Below are 16,146 nucleotides of genomic sequence, written 5' to 3'. Positions count from 1 at the left end.
GAAATCTCCACAAAACCCCTTCTGATCTATAATCATATGCTCACTAGTGACTGACTTCAAGAGATATTTCTTTGAGTTCTAGTGGGAAGCAGTGACCAGTGGATTTCAACCAAGTCTGTTGTAGAGATATCAACTCACTGAAGACAATTGATGAACGGTTGCTCAACTTCGTGGATTGGTTGAAGTTAGACATTAACACCGTTGAATGCCGGCCGGTTCAGCGGTCTATCGGTCAAGTGCTCTGGCGCGAGACTGGTAGGTCCTGGGTCCGAATCTCGCGAGTGCGGGATCGTGGATGCGCACTGCTGAGGAGTCCCATAATAGGACGAAACGGCCGTCGAGTGCTTCCAGGTTTTCCATGGTGGTCTAGCTTCAATTGATTCATGATTTCAGCTATGAAAATACATGTATAATAACCTATTTTCATCATTTAGGCATTGTTACAATCCTTTTTTTATCTAAACAAACTAGTAATTAGCAATAATATGTGTGTGCACACAATGTTACAAATGTACACAGATGAAGTATATCGATTAACATTTACAGAAATAGATAAACAATACATACATTAAGATATTTGTGTGTTAACGCCTGTGACTAATACCTTCCTTCAGATCTAGTTAGATAGACAGGTACAAAAGTATGTGCATATATACTGCACTAAATCAACAGTTGATGCCTAGACTTACTTAGTTAGATGAATGTAATGATACTAATAATGTATTTTGTATAGTGTCAGACATTAAAATTGGTGCCACATGTTTTGTCCTATTCGGAACTCGTTAGTTGAGTGTATTCAACCATCCATTCGTTGATGTTACTGTTCTAAAATGTCAGTATTATACACATTAGATTGTCGATTTATAAGTCACCAAATTGTTCAACTGATATTATATGGATTTTATCAACTAAAGAGTTTATGTTTTCCTATTGTTAACATTTAGACTCTGCTTGTATACCGTCTTGTTTAGCAGATGCTTCCATCTAGAATATGCCTTAATGTTTATATTCAACTAGACGAAAAACTTTCATGCTTTGGTGATCTTCAAACTGAGACGTCATTTCACGAGATTAATGCTTCAACGGCGTTAAAGACGGAGTATCTTTTTTGTCATATTACATATAAATAATCAGCAAGTTTATGAGGACATACAAGATATGTTCACAAACTCAGGAGCAATTGCTTGTTATCTAACCATCTAGTTGCTCTTTGAATTCTTAATTAGTGGAGCTGTTTGCCTTAATACGAGGTTGTAACTCTTTTCAGTGGAAATCATCAAAGGAAGACGAAATCGACCAAGAGATCTACACTGTCAGGACTAAAATAGACTTCCTACCCATTTGTTCCTTCCTAAATAAAACTGAAAGCAGACCTTTCCGTCTACTATGCAGTCTGTTTAGTGACTGCATAAACTAATTTGCTCAAGTTTTTTGGTTAAACTGGGGAAAAACTCTTAAGGTATTTATAAAATGTCGTGTTTTGTTTAGAAAAATGACTCGTTTAGAAAACGTCATTTTCAAAGTGAACCAAGTGTCTTATAAAAGTCTGTGAAAGCTGTAAGGATAACGCAAGGCCAGGTTGACCGTTGTTATCCTTTTTGTGACGAAAAAACATTGAACGAGTGAGATCTCTTGTGCTTTTTGACAGCCAACTCGTTATCTAGATTACCGATGATTAACTGAGCCAACAAAACCTTGTAGGTATTTCTTGGTTGATCTCACCTTCTTTTGATTACTTCTACTAGAGAAAGACGACAAGGAAACTAAAGAACTTGATTTTTGAAAACTTCTAGTAGTTTTGTAAGTAATCAAAACAGAAATGAGACAAATTTCTGTTATGTCCTAGCTAAGACATAAGTACAGGTAGCTTCCAGGACCTATTAATGGACTACTATTCTATATATATTCTTATTGTATAACTATTGAGTGATTAGATTATATATATCCCTTTTCAACTTATTATAAGCTTTATTTTGACCTATGAATTATTATTATACAAATTACTGTTCCTAAATTATATTTAGTTTATTGATTATTGTCTCGCACGTTCACAGCCACATTTGGCCTTATCTTGTACAAATATTATTTTCTATTTTATGTTGTCATGCGATCTGTCTGTCTAGTAATATGAACAGATTATGGTCGAACGTCATTGATTTGGCACATAATTAAGATTGGGAAAGTCGTATTTCGATTGGTGGATAATTCATATGATAAAACGCAGGACGTCATCGCTTTATCCACTAAGATACTAAGTCGTGATAGTCACTTACTTGTACAATGAAGTGAAGTTTAAATTCACTTGATATTGTTTGTTTAAATCGTCACATTTATGTGTTAGGATTGAAATTGATCAATCTCTTATTGGCATATGTGCACACTGCCTCGATATAGCCTTAATTCACAAGCATTATAAGGAAAGATGAATAATGGTTAGTAGTTGAATCAATTCTTCGATGCAAGTACGTCCAGCTGAGGAGTCCCAAATAGGACGAAACACATCCTATATTCTACCATCTATCTTTCTTTAGACTACATTATACTTAATCATTTTAACTTACTTCATCTAATGTATATTTATGATTTTCATGAACAATTTCTTCAATTCTTTTATCATTATTAATAAAATTCATTTCATCTAAATATTCTATAATTTGCCATGTAATAAATTCAATTCCAGTTGTATTTATAAATTGTTTATATTGTTCATCATTATTATTCTTTACATCATTGATCATTGAATAAGTTTGTTTCTCATAGGATTGTATATTCATTAATTGATATGTTAATTTATTATAAATATAACGTGTTATCATTTGTTTTATCTCTTTTAAATTAATAATTTCTAATAAATTTTCATTCCATATATCGATTGATTGTGATAATCTTTGACAAAATTTTTTTTCTTTATCAATAATAATTAAATCATTGGGAATAGTTAGATTCATTGTATCTGAAATAGTAGCATATGTAACATGACATTGACCAGAACTATCAATTTCAATACCTGGTTCAAATGTATTATGTATATTAAATAAACTAATAAGTCCTTTAAATATATTCAATTGAATAGTATTTATATGAGATTGTTTATTTGGTATATATATTCTATCAATGAATCCTTTATCATCAAATAAAATTAAACCATTTAGATAGATACTACTTATAAACTGACTATGAGTATTACTACTACTACTACTATTAGTAGTAGTATTCAATGTTATATACCATAATGTTTTATTTATTATTTGATTTGTTTTATAATTTATTTCTTTTATTAGAATTGGTGTAATATAAACATAACCTGATATTGTTTTTAAATGTATTTCTTTATGTGAATTTTCAGTAATATTTGTTATATAATGATATATATATGTATTATTTGTTTGAAATGAATTTAATTTAAGTAGTATAAGAATAATTGAATAAAAATAATATGTAAACTCCATAGATAATATTGATATTATTTATCAAAAGTGCAGATATATTAAACGAAAAAATAAAAATAAATAAATAATAATCATGCACGTTATTGGCTAGTTTGATCTTGATTCTGATTGGTTAATATATGATAACCCTAGAATATAACCAATCATATTTAAGAATTAAACAAATATAGCTACATACTTAGTTATCTCTCAAGGTCATCAGTGACTAAACATGATACAAGTATTCACTTAGTATTGTTTGTTTAAATCTTCCCATTGATGTTTAGGATTGCAATTGATCCGTGTATTATTGACTATATGTGCATACTGTGCGTATTGCCTCGATATAGCCTTAATTCACAACTGTGGTAACCAAAGGTGGATAGTGGCTAACAGTGGAATCCAGGACGCGCATTTCATCCTATTTGGAACTCGGCAGCTGGATGTATGTACATTTCAGAGTTGATGTTCACTCTGGAACTCGAACCACATTTCGCTTCAAACGCCATCGCGTTATCCACTCTGCCACTGAGTCCTAATAGCCACTTGCTTGTGCAATGGGATGAAGTTGAAATTTACTTAGTATTGTTTGCTTGGATCTTCCCATTGATGGTTAGCACTGCAACTGGTCAGTCTCTTATTGGCCATATGTGCATACTGTGCGTATTGCTTTAATTCGCAAGCATTATAAGCCAAGATGGATAATGGCTAGCAGTGGAATCCAGTTTGACGCGCGTTTCGTCCAAGGTATTAAAATTAATGATAACTTCATTTCTTCTATAAACAAATTTTACGCAAAAAAAGAAACAAAAGAACAGGCATATTGACTACACTACTATACTACATTACATTGAAAATCAAAAAGGTTTTATAAAATCTGTAAAATAGATGAATTACTGATTAGTTACATTTTTAAAGTATCAGTCAGTTAAAAGAAAAATAGAACAAGAGTCAAATAGGAATTAGGTTATAAACTGTAACAAGATATTAACAAAATGAGAAAAAAATAATAACAAGATGTATAGTAAAGAGATAAAAGTCAAGGTTTCTGTCTGCGATTACAGAGAAATACTAACGGGGTAGTTTATCTCAGGATAAATTAAGACATAAGCTACTTATTCGCGCTACTTTAATGTATAAATATTAACTTACGTACTCTCATGAAACTGTTTATATTAAATTCACAAATCCTGAAGTTTATAAACGTACAATCATACACCACTCTATGTGGTTGTTTAAAAGTGAGTGCTAATCCATTAACAGCTTCATTCATAAAACGCTTAGTCAATTCTATTGACATAAATATTCAAGATAATTTAAGGGGTATTCAAGAGGTATTTCCCGGAGTTCCAGTAAGAAGCCGTGACCGGTAAAATTCAACCGGGTCTGTTGTGAGATAGTAACTCACTGAACATAATGGTGGATGTGTCGCTCAATTTCGTAGACTAGTTGAAGTTAGACAATAACACCATTGGATGCGGGCTCAGTGGTCTAAAGGTTAAGCGCTCGCACGCGAGACTGATAGGTCCTGGGTTCGAATCTCGCGAGGCGGGATCGTGGAAGCACACTTCTGAGGAGTCCCATAATAGGACGAGTTGGCCATCCAATGCTTCCAGGTTTTTTATGATGGTCCAGATTCAATTGACTCATGATCTCAACTATTAAAGTAATTTAAAAAGTTGGTCGAAATGTCCGAACTGGATTCTAAATCTGAAGCCCATGTACTGCATAGGTTTTAGCAATCTAACAATTCAAGTGTAATCTCAGAGTTCATAAGTGTCATATAAAATTCTTTGATTTACTATATTCCCAAATACTCTTCACTCAGTCGCAACGTAGAACCTCATACGTAGGTACATCAGTTCGAGTCGCCATACCACATTAGCACAAAGATGCAGTTGTTCATTCAAATCCTATAGTGGTAGAGGTAGTAAGAGTATAAGCAGTAATCTGAAAGATTAGGGTTTGGAGACGTTATTGAAGGAGTATAATCCAGTGAAATGAATTTGGAAAGATAAAAAAAAGGGACATGAAGAATTCAGATTAGAATTTGGGAAAACACAAAGAGTGGATGCACCCTTGTCATTGCAAACGATTTTGAGCCATGCCATTCAAGGTCTCTATCATCGATTGCTATCATCTCGTAGATCCCAACTAGGTAGTCCACACCTACCAACATGCCTTAGTCCACTAATCAGTGACTTCATGGATTTGTACCACGTTTTGGTCTGGCCGCCTCTAGCTTTCTTCCAACATACCCTTCTATTATTTCAAGATTTACTATTACTACCAGTGTAGTGAACGAGAAAATCTTAGCAAAATCTGAGAACTATACAGTAAATACTTCATTTGCAAAATATCGATCAATTGTGTTAGATTTTGTTGGTCCTTCGTTTCCATACCAATCAGTCTCTGTTCTTGTTCTCTTCCCTCCAATTTTCTCAACTTTCTGCTCCTAGGTATTCCACTTTCGATTAGTGATACATATTACTTATACCTGTCAACATCAGTAGCACACATCACGATACTGCTACTCACACTAGTACGTCTTCTAATACCACTACCAATACGAATACTATTACTAAAACTACTACTATTAATTTTACTGCTTTACTTATTTACTGTCAATTATGTTATTATTACTACCATAGTATTGATCGTGGTGCTCTGATTTTGTTTCGTAAATTTGATCTTTTAGCACTTGTGCAAGTTCGTTACGTTATTTACAACTGACATATTCTTCTTAGAACTGCAATCTAACAAGTCTTCCACTTATTTTTTTACTATCTTACTTGCTTACTTACGCAGGTTACTCCTCATAGAGGAATATAGGCTGCTTACCAGCACTTTTCGTCCAACTCTTTCCTAGACAATCCTTTCCAGTTGCTATTTATCCTTTTCATGTCTGCTTCCAATTCCCAACTCAGCCGGTTCTTCAGTCTTCCTCTTTTCCTTCCTTTTCCCTTCAGAATTCCAAGTTGGGGCTTGCCTCATGATGCAGTTTGGTGATTCCCTCGATGTATGTCCGATCCACTTCCAACGTCTTTTCCTAATTTCCTCTTCATCTGGAAGCTGGTTTGTCCTCTCCCACAAAAAGCTGTTGCTGATAGTATCCGGCTAATGGATGTTGAGTATTTTGCGTAGACAAGTGTTTATAAATACTTATATCTTCTTGACGATGGTTGTAGTAGTTCTCCACGTTTCAGCTCCGTACAGTAGGACTGTCTTGACGTTTGTATTGAAGATTCTCACTTTGATATTAATTGACAGTTGTTTTGAGTTCCATATGTTCATCAATTGTAATAATTCAGTCCTTGTTTTGCCAATCCTTGCCTTTACATCTTCATTAGATCCTCATTGTTCATCAATCATGCTGCTGACTAGGTAAAGAGTTTACAAACTAAAATGTAGCTAATTCTTAACAATTTGGAGTAATATAAAATATCTTCTTAAGTGTACAAGATAAATCATTAACTACTACGTGTAATAGTTCGTAGGTAACATTTATATTTAATGTATGAGGAAAAGGAATGTTTGAAGAATGATTTTTTCGACAAAGTCGGGAAAATCATTTCACCGTCGCAAAAACATTTTATGAAGTCTCAAACTACTCACTATTGCATCTTTACTTGAAGAACAGACTAACTTGGCTGACAAATTCGATGTTCACCTTCTTTTGTATAGCTAGGTACACAAGTGTCTCATCCAAGAACAGTTCCTGATTAGCGGTGAAGCTCTTTCGAGCTTGGTTTAGTGAGAAAGAAAAAGCTAACTAAGCAACTATTTAGAAGTATGTATGTGGCCACGGCCATGTAAAGTCGTACTCATCATTCGATATCATCAATAAGATGACAGGAAAATCTACATTCATCCTACTGAATAACATTAAACTGACGGTGGTCTACATTTTGTATTCTCTCCCGCTCGCGAACTAAGGAAATTTTTTTCGCACTTCTCAAACCTGTTGTTCAATAGTATCGATAGCTATAAAAAGTATCTTATTGGTTTAATATCTGCATAAAAATCAATAATTTGTATGATGATGAACATTTTGATAACAATGAGATCGAGTAATCACCCTATTACTACTTCAGATTCAAGTTCAAACGTGGTTACAATCATAGGGTTTTATTTCCGAGCATGCTGTTTCTATTAATGTTCCCATCACTGAGAGCCTTTAATTATATAATGATAGAATTAGAGCAGGCGACATTTTACTTTTCGTTATTCCCAGTTACACAGAATTTGGAAACCATGTCATAAGCTTTTGTTCTATGGAGCTGGTCATAACGGTACCAGAAGAAATCCCACTCGTCCCCAACGAAGGAGGTAAGTGTAACAACTTTATAAGGCTGTTTTGCTCAGTGCATCATCAAATTTCAATTCTCCAGCACTTACATTTTCCAAGGAGATTGATAGATACTGGACTGTAATTCTTTGGAATATGAGCCACAACTTTATATAAAACTCATTGGTTTATCACAATTGTTTATGGATGTTGAGGCTAGCGTAATTGAAGTACGAATCCCTCAGGCCAGTTATTAATAAGCAAAGGCACTTTAAATTAACTTATATCTAACTTTCCATTATCCAAGAGGTTTTACTTTTCCTATCTACTATTACAAACGTTGGTCATAAATGTTCCCTTCATTTTAATAAAATACATATAGCGAATTAGACTGTTTAAGGCAGTTAGGCATTAATTATATCGTAACAAAGAATTGAATTATTTTTTCTGGTTAGGGCTTTTTTTAGCAATTCAGTTTTCTACGGGGCGGGGTTGCTATACCCATGTCCAACCCTCCTCCTTTATTCGGATTTGAGACCGACAGTAACCATAGAGGGACTCCGGGTAGAAAAGAGGAAGACCAAAGAACACATTACACCGAGAAATGGAAACAGATATGAGAAGAATGAACAACAACTGGATAGAACTAGAAAGGAAGGCCGAGGACAGAGTGGGTTGGAGAATGCTGGTCGGCGGCCTATGCTCCATTGGGAGTAACAGACATAAGTAAGTAAGTAATAAAGAATAGAACATTTAAAATCCGCATACATATATTCAGGAATTAAATTTTTTTACTTAGTTGAATAGTGATTCAAAAATTATGTTTACGTACTACTTAACTAACAGTTTTCATTGTTAAATTCATTTAGTATTGTTTGTTTGAATCTTCCCATCTATGCGTTAGGACTGCAATTCGTCAGTCTCTAATTGGCATATGTATATACTGTGCATATTGCCTCGATATAGCCTTAATTCACAAGCATTATAAGCAAAGATGGATAGTGGCTAGAAGTGCAATCCAGGACGTGCGTCTGAAGCGAAAGGTACTGGGTTCGAGTCCCAGAGTGAACACCAACTCTGAGATGCAGGTACATCCAGCTGACGAGTCCCAAATAGGACGAAACGCGCATCAAAATGGATTCCACTGCTAGCCACTATGAATCTTTGCCTAAAATGTTTTCATAGTTGTTGCAAAAAATGACATTTACATTGACTAGTCAATTCTATGTTGCCATGAAATGATTTTTTAACATCCTGTTTAACATTCAATATGATATTTAATGAATAGCTTTCTTAATGTTAACTTAACGACGTAGAATTGGAGTTCGCTGTTAGTAAACAACATGACAAAACATGTATATTATCAATTAAAGGCCATAGATTTCATCCATTCCATTACTATTAGTACTTTTTAACAGGGACCTTCATTTACGCATTTGAGAAATCACACTATAATACTTGATTTGTCGTTGTGTCATTGACCTTTAGTCTCTTATACTTCATAAATGATCCTAGGATCGTGGATGCGCACTGCTAAGGAGTCACACAATTGGATGAGACGGCCTTCCAGTGCTTCCAGGTTTTCCATGGTGATCTAGCTTCAATTGACTTATGATTTCAAGCATACATAAAAAAGATCCTAGGATTCACTAATTGAGATGGTGGAGAATCACATGTGGAGAAATTCAAACACTTCACTTCTACCCGAAGTTTGTGCTGATGATGTCTTTCAGAAGGACGATGAAAGCTCCACGACAAAACCATCCAGCTCAGAGAACAAACCAACATCAAAATCACCCACCTGAGCTACAAATCTTCTCCACCATCTCAAAATCATATCCATATTGAACATGACGATAAGTGAAAATTTTCATTAAAACGTTTAACTACTTGTAAGTAACCACATGATTATTTAGAAATGTTTTCCTGGATAAGTTTCACGTTTATTTATTTAAACACATAAATATTGGTACAAAGAGGCACCAGATATGTATGCGCCACAAATCTCATTTGATTGGTGTGAGCGCTGTGATACTGCTCGGGTGCGCAAACCGAAACAGGTAGTTTTCTTAGTGGACCACACCCGGAGCCTTTGACCAAAAGATCTGATCCACAAGACAGTGGAGCATCGTGCAGAGATGCATTCCTATGGTAGCCGGTGAACAACGATTGATTCATACACCATTTGTTCCCTCAGAATACCGGAGTCCATGTGCATCATTGGTTGGGAATTAGGGTTTTCCAACTCCCCTAGGTAGAATTTCCGTGTCCACCAACCCGGTCGAAGCGTCAGACATTCGCTTTTCGTCCTCTCAATTTCGTAAACAACACCTGTGGCACGAGAAGCAGTAAGTAGGACTTCCCTGACAGAGGCTATATACGCGTAGTCATGTGAGAGCACTTGGAGAACGGGCTCTCCCAACTATCGGCCGTACCAGGACATTAGGGGGCTTTCACGTTTAAACTGATAGGAAAGATAAGTGTTTAATTATTCTCATTCTGAATGAGGAATTACACTAAGTCCCTTATACTATCAAGTATTAGAATAATAAAAACTTTAAAAACAGTGATTATAAGTTACTGTTGGAGAAAAGTATTCTGATCTGACCTATTTCTTCCTCTTCTGATTGCTTTGAAATAAATGGAGTTTTAGTCAACATGAAGATTTAGTCTCTGCCCAATTGTTTTACAGTCAATCTGACGAAGTTTAAAAACATTAAATCTATCTTTAGGCACGAAAAGAAACTGAACATTCAAGAAGAGTTATAAGCTTTTCCTACTATTGATGCTTCTGTAATAAAAACTATAACAGATGTAAAAATTCACTTAGTATTGTTTGTTTGAATCTTCCCATTGATGTTTAGGACTGCAACTGGTCAGTCTCTAATTGGCATATGTGCATGCTATGCGTATTGCCTCGATATAGCCTAAATTCACAAGCATTGTAAGCAAAGATACTGCGTTCGAGTCCCAGAGTGAACATCAACTCTGAAATGCAGGTACATTCATCTGACGAGTCCCAAATAGGACGAAACGCTCGTCCTGGATTCCATTGCTAGACACTACCCATCTTTGCTTATAACAGATGTAATTTCTCCAACTAATATTTCTTAGCCTTTATTCGTTTCGGCAATATCGATAAAAGAAACGGTATAGCTCATTATATGAAGATGCGTTTTCACCATCCCTCGGCATTCGTACTTTTGGTTCGTCCATTTTTGTATATTACCTGTTCTCTATCATTTTCTAGACCTTTTAGAAAGTATTAAAGTCTTGTATACAACTTTGAAAGCTATTAGTAAACGAATATTTTAGTGTTACACAAAATATACTTGTGGACAGAAATCCTAAATCTCCTGGAACTATGTACTCCATTCACAACTTTATAGGTTTTAAAATCTCCGACTGGAATATTGAATCATAAGATCGATTTACTAGAAACAATGGATAAGTACAGTATTGTGTGATTCATTGGCTTTTTTCGTCAGTAAAACTATATAATAAATAGGGATGAATAGTAGAACATATTACCGGATTAGATTTCGCCCAAACACTGAAACCTTATCGTAAAGTTAGCTATTGAAAGACAAACAGAGTACAAAATATGGTAGAATAATGTATTGTCTAGTGTTTCCACACACGTCAACATCTGGAGGAAAGCACGGGATACAGCGGACAGCTAGGATGCAGCTTGACGATTTAGACTTCGCGGATGATCTGGCTCTTCTATCACAAACGCAACAACAAATGCAGGAGAAAACGACCAGTGTAGCAGCAGTAGGTCTCAGTATAAACAAAGGGAAAAGCAAGACTCTCCGATACAATACAACATGCACCAATCGAATTACACTTGACGGAGAAGCTTTAGAGGATGTGGAAACCTTTACATATCTGGGCAGCATCATTGATGAACACGGTGGATCAGATGCAGATGTGAGGGCGAGGATCGGCAAAGCAAGAGCAGCATATTTTTAACTGAAGAACATCTGGAACTCAAAACAATTGTCAACCAACACCAAGATCAGAATTTTCAATGCGAATGTCAAGACAGTTCTATTGTATGGGGCGGAGACGTGGAGATCTACGAAAGCCATCATCCAGAAAATACAGGTGTTTATTAACAGTTGTCTACGCAAGATACTTCGGATCCGTTGGTCAGACACTATCAGAAACAAGTTACTGTGGGAGACAACAAACCAGACTCCAGCGGAAGAAGCGCTGGAAGTGGATAGGGCACACTTTGAGGAAATCACCCAATCGCGTCACAAGATAAGCCCTCACATGGAATCCTCAAGGCCAAAGGAAAAGAGGAAGACAAAAGAACACATTACGCCGAGAAATGGAGACAGACATGAGAAGAATGAACAAAAGCTGGATAGAACTAGAAAAGATGGCCCAGGACAGAGTGGGTTGGAGAATGCTGGTCGGCGGCCTATGCTCCATTGGGAGTAACAGGCGTAAGTAAGTAAGTAAAGTAAGTGTTTCTGCACACCTCACATCAATACAACAATAAGAGGAGTGAGAATCAATAAGGGGGAAAACTAGTGAGTAACGAAGTAGGTTAGCAAAATGACCAAGATTTAGATGATAATAAAAGTATCCAAAATGAAAACTTAAATCATATTTATGACGTCTGCATATCTTAGCAGAGTAGATAAATATCTTCTTGTACTTCATATGAACTAAAAAACCACAGTGAAATAACATTAAAATTAGGACTGTTGAATTAGAAATGCAATCTGTGAGAAATTTTGAAACCAATTGAATATTCTAAATAAGACGTTAATATCTATAGCAGTTAACTGATCACATTTTAACTGACATTTATAGAGTTTTATGTTACTAACCCGTGGGTCACCCCAAATATTTGGCACGATAGGTTTATAAATATTTTAGAGACTCACATGACCATAAATTACATTACACATTAGTAATAACGAGAGGCGATTAACAAGATGGATAAATAAATGAAAGGTGATAACATAGCAACTATCTCACAATCAATTTCGATTATGACTAATTTTGGTTAAGCCCTTTTATTAACTTACTTAACCGATATTGTCATTCGGATAGTAACAATTCGCATATATCTTTGTTCTGTTATGATGACTAGAGCACATGACATACTCTGGCTAAAACGTTGATTGCTTAAATATCATTCAACGATTCATCCCCCTTCGCATATATGTATGCACTCAAATCCTATTACTAGCATTCGCTTTGTCTTGCTGCGCCCTTAAACACTTAGACTATAAATTGCCTATGTAACTGCTCGCTGATACTTATTCATATGCTTGTAGCTTTGTGGCCTGCGTCATTTGACAATCAACTGTAGTTGCAGTTGCTCTTTGCCTTCTGATTTCATGCACCGTTAAGATTTGTATTGTAACGGTTATCGAGGTGAACGATTAGCGAAGCATTGCACTACAATAATACCAATAGTATGTAGTGGTTTAAGCTAAGTACCTAATGCAACTCGCCTATCAAGTAACTTTTTATAGACCCGACTTTGAGAGACATCGTATATATAGGGACTAATGATATTATCTGCCTGCCAAAAATGTAGTAGTTGAAGCTGGTTTTGAACCTACGACGTAGAGTTTGAAAATCATGTTTTAGCCATTAAACCATGGCTCTAAAAACATTAAGTTTACTTGCGAATAAACGAATGAAATGGGGAAATAATATCATGCTCAAGATCCACAGGGAGCTAAAGTATGTATTCTACGGACACTACATTTGAACTTCATCGCCAAAGTATCTCTGACCATAAGTTTTATGTCATGGAACCTGGATGGTGATTTTTTTATCTCTAGGCAAGTGCCAAGGATTTTATCGTGATGAAGCAATCGAGCTTTGATCATCCCATCTAGACGAACACACCTCGATTAGTCGGAATGTTTGTGGAACATTCTTCCAGATCGCTGAAGATTGGACTTTTACGAACTGAACACATTGTTATCCATTAGAAATTTGCTTTTTCATAAATTGTTCACACTGTACTGCTTAAAGAAGCGGAATATTGTAAAAAAGTTTTATAAATAAAGACAAAGTGATTTCTCACATATTGCCTTGGAATATCCATATTACTAAAATATTCACTATGTTACAGATGTAACTCAGCCACCAAATAAAAATTAATGTACTTGGTTTCTATTTGCAGATTTTCGCTTGACGGTTAGCAATACTATTCTGCTCGCCATTAAAAAAAAGGTCAGACGGAATTTGAGCTCGATAAGGGATGAAGGGTGTGAAATCTGTTTCAGGTTCACTAAATCAATTCAGTGTTGCCCAAGTCAGTATGTCTCTGTTTTAACCCTGTGGATTTTTTGTGCGTGATTGCTGTCTTGAAATAAGACTAATCTCTCAAGCTTGTGACTTGAGACTAGACTCTAATTACTACTACTGATACGACTGTTTGGCAAGACTGTGATATACTTCTACCTGCCACTTATTGTGACGAAAAGAGACTGCTTTGTTGATGAGAGGAAGAAAACAAGACGGTAAAAGTAGGCTCATTTATTTATCAACAACTGATTGAACGACATTCAGAATAATAATTTAAATCTCTTTTCAAATGTTTTGGTCGACTAATAAATTGGACCAGCAATTAACCAATAACCCAGTGCGTATAGAATCAGCAAAATTAATATAATAATTGACTTCGCTGTGAAATATAATTCATCACTGAGTTGCATAATTGGTTTATTCCTAACAGTGATATTCTCAACTAATCATCAAGTGTGCGCAAAATCATACGTATGTAAATGAGGGTATCTCAGGTGAACGTATTTTGGAGGGCCAGTAAAATATTCATCTGCACTAGTTTTCTTGTTCTTATTTTTCGTCCTAAAAGTCACAATAGTTCCTGGTTCCAAGTATTGATAGAAAAATTATAATTACAACAAAATCACTGCTTCATGTCATTGCGCCTATACATAATACAAATATGTCTCGATTGTTTTTCTAACAGAATACACTAAACAAGCGCAATTAGTCCAGATCACAATAGGATAACGTAATTTTAAAACACTTTACTACCCTAATGTAATTTTCCCGAATGCCATGGTACGGCCGAGAGTGAGGAGGGACTGCCCTCTCTCCCGAAATCCTCTCACATAGCCACGCGTATATAGCCTCTGCCAGGAAAAGCCTACTCACTGCCTTCTCGTGCCACAGGTGTTGTTTACGAAATCGAGAGGACGAAAAGCGAATGTCCGGCGCTTTAACCGGGTTGGCGGACACAGAAAAACCACCTAAGGAAGTTGGAAAACCGTGATTCCAAATCGATGATGCACATGGGCTCCATTGTCCTGAGGGGAAAGATGGCGTATGAACCAATTGCTGGTGCCCCTTTGTACCAATATTTATGTGTTCAAATAAATAATCGCGACAGCTTATCTGATTTCTTCTAATGTAAGGTAGTGCGAGGAACTCTGGAACTATTAATGCTTATCAGCGAGACGCAACTAGGATCTTCACGAAACGTATGCCTTCTGTGGGATGCAAAGCCATACCACAGAATGTTTAAGTCAGAGACCTTATAACCAACTAACGGACCGTATTTGAGACTACTGAAAAGACAATCAGTCACAATGTAGAACTTCGTACGTACGTACATCAGTTCGAGTCGCCATACCACATTAGCACAAAGATGCAGTTGTCCATTCACATCCTATAGTGGTAGAGGTAGTAAGAGTATAAGCATTATGTGAAAGATTAGGGTTTGAAGATGTTATTCAAGGAGTATAATCCAGTGAAGTGAATTTGGAAAGAGAAAAAAGAAAGGGACATGAAGAATTTAGAAGATTAGAATTTGGGAGAACACAAAGAGTGGATGCACATTCATCATTGCAAATGATTCTGAGCCATGTCATTCAAGGTCTCTAACCATCGGATGCTATCATCTCGTGGATCCCAACCAGGTAGTCTCCAGCTACCAACATGGCTCAGTCCACTTGTCAGTGACTTCATGGATTTTTACCAATACTAAAGTATGATAGAACTAACAGGAAGAACTAGCGACCGCACTTCAGGAAAGCCCGTTTTTTACATCGATTTTTAACAAGTATAAACTTAATTGGCTGTTAACTTTTAAACGGATTGATAGGTAGTTCGCAGGAAATTACGTACGGATACAAGAACGTAGGTAAATAAACTGATTTTCTGAACGCTCATCAACCTACCTAACTTTCTGGGTATAAAGTATAAGAGGAAAACAAGTATTTAATGCATTTTATTGTCAAACAGTGATGAAGAGGACAACTTGTGAGGCTGAAGATAATCCTATGGTGAAGGACGAAGTTGTCTCTATGTATATGCCATAGAATTAAAAGAACCAGGTAAGTAGATTAGTGCACTTCACTAACTGTGGCCTTCTTGAGCCTAGTGTCTGTAAAGTTCGTTTCGTGAAACACGATTTACAGAAGC

The 16,146-nt window shown here is 35.8% G+C and overlaps 1 protein-coding gene across 1 annotated transcript; it reads right to left on the bottom strand.

The window, feature by feature from the left end:
* Positions 1 to 2,552: 2,552 nt before the first annotated feature.
* Smp_170650 (hypothetical protein) lies at positions 2,553 to 2,816 on the bottom strand (the record flags this gene model as incomplete). The annotated part of the gene is made up of 1 exon (XM_018797452.1): positions 2,553 to 2,816. The coding sequence occupies one exon, from the start codon at positions 2,814 to 2,816 to the stop codon at positions 2,553 to 2,555; it is 264 nt and encodes an 87-aa protein (XP_018652493.1).
* Between the last annotated feature and the right edge of the window lie 13,330 nt (positions 2,817 to 16,146).

Source organism: Schistosoma mansoni, chromosome 4, assembly GCF_000237925.1.
Source record: "Schistosoma mansoni strain Puerto Rico chromosome 4, complete genome".
Taxonomy (NCBI): Eukaryota; Metazoa; Platyhelminthes; class Trematoda; order Strigeidida; family Schistosomatidae; genus Schistosoma; species Schistosoma mansoni.
Note: the sequence above shows the minus strand (reverse complement) of the source record. Positions and strands in the feature narration are given on the sequence as shown.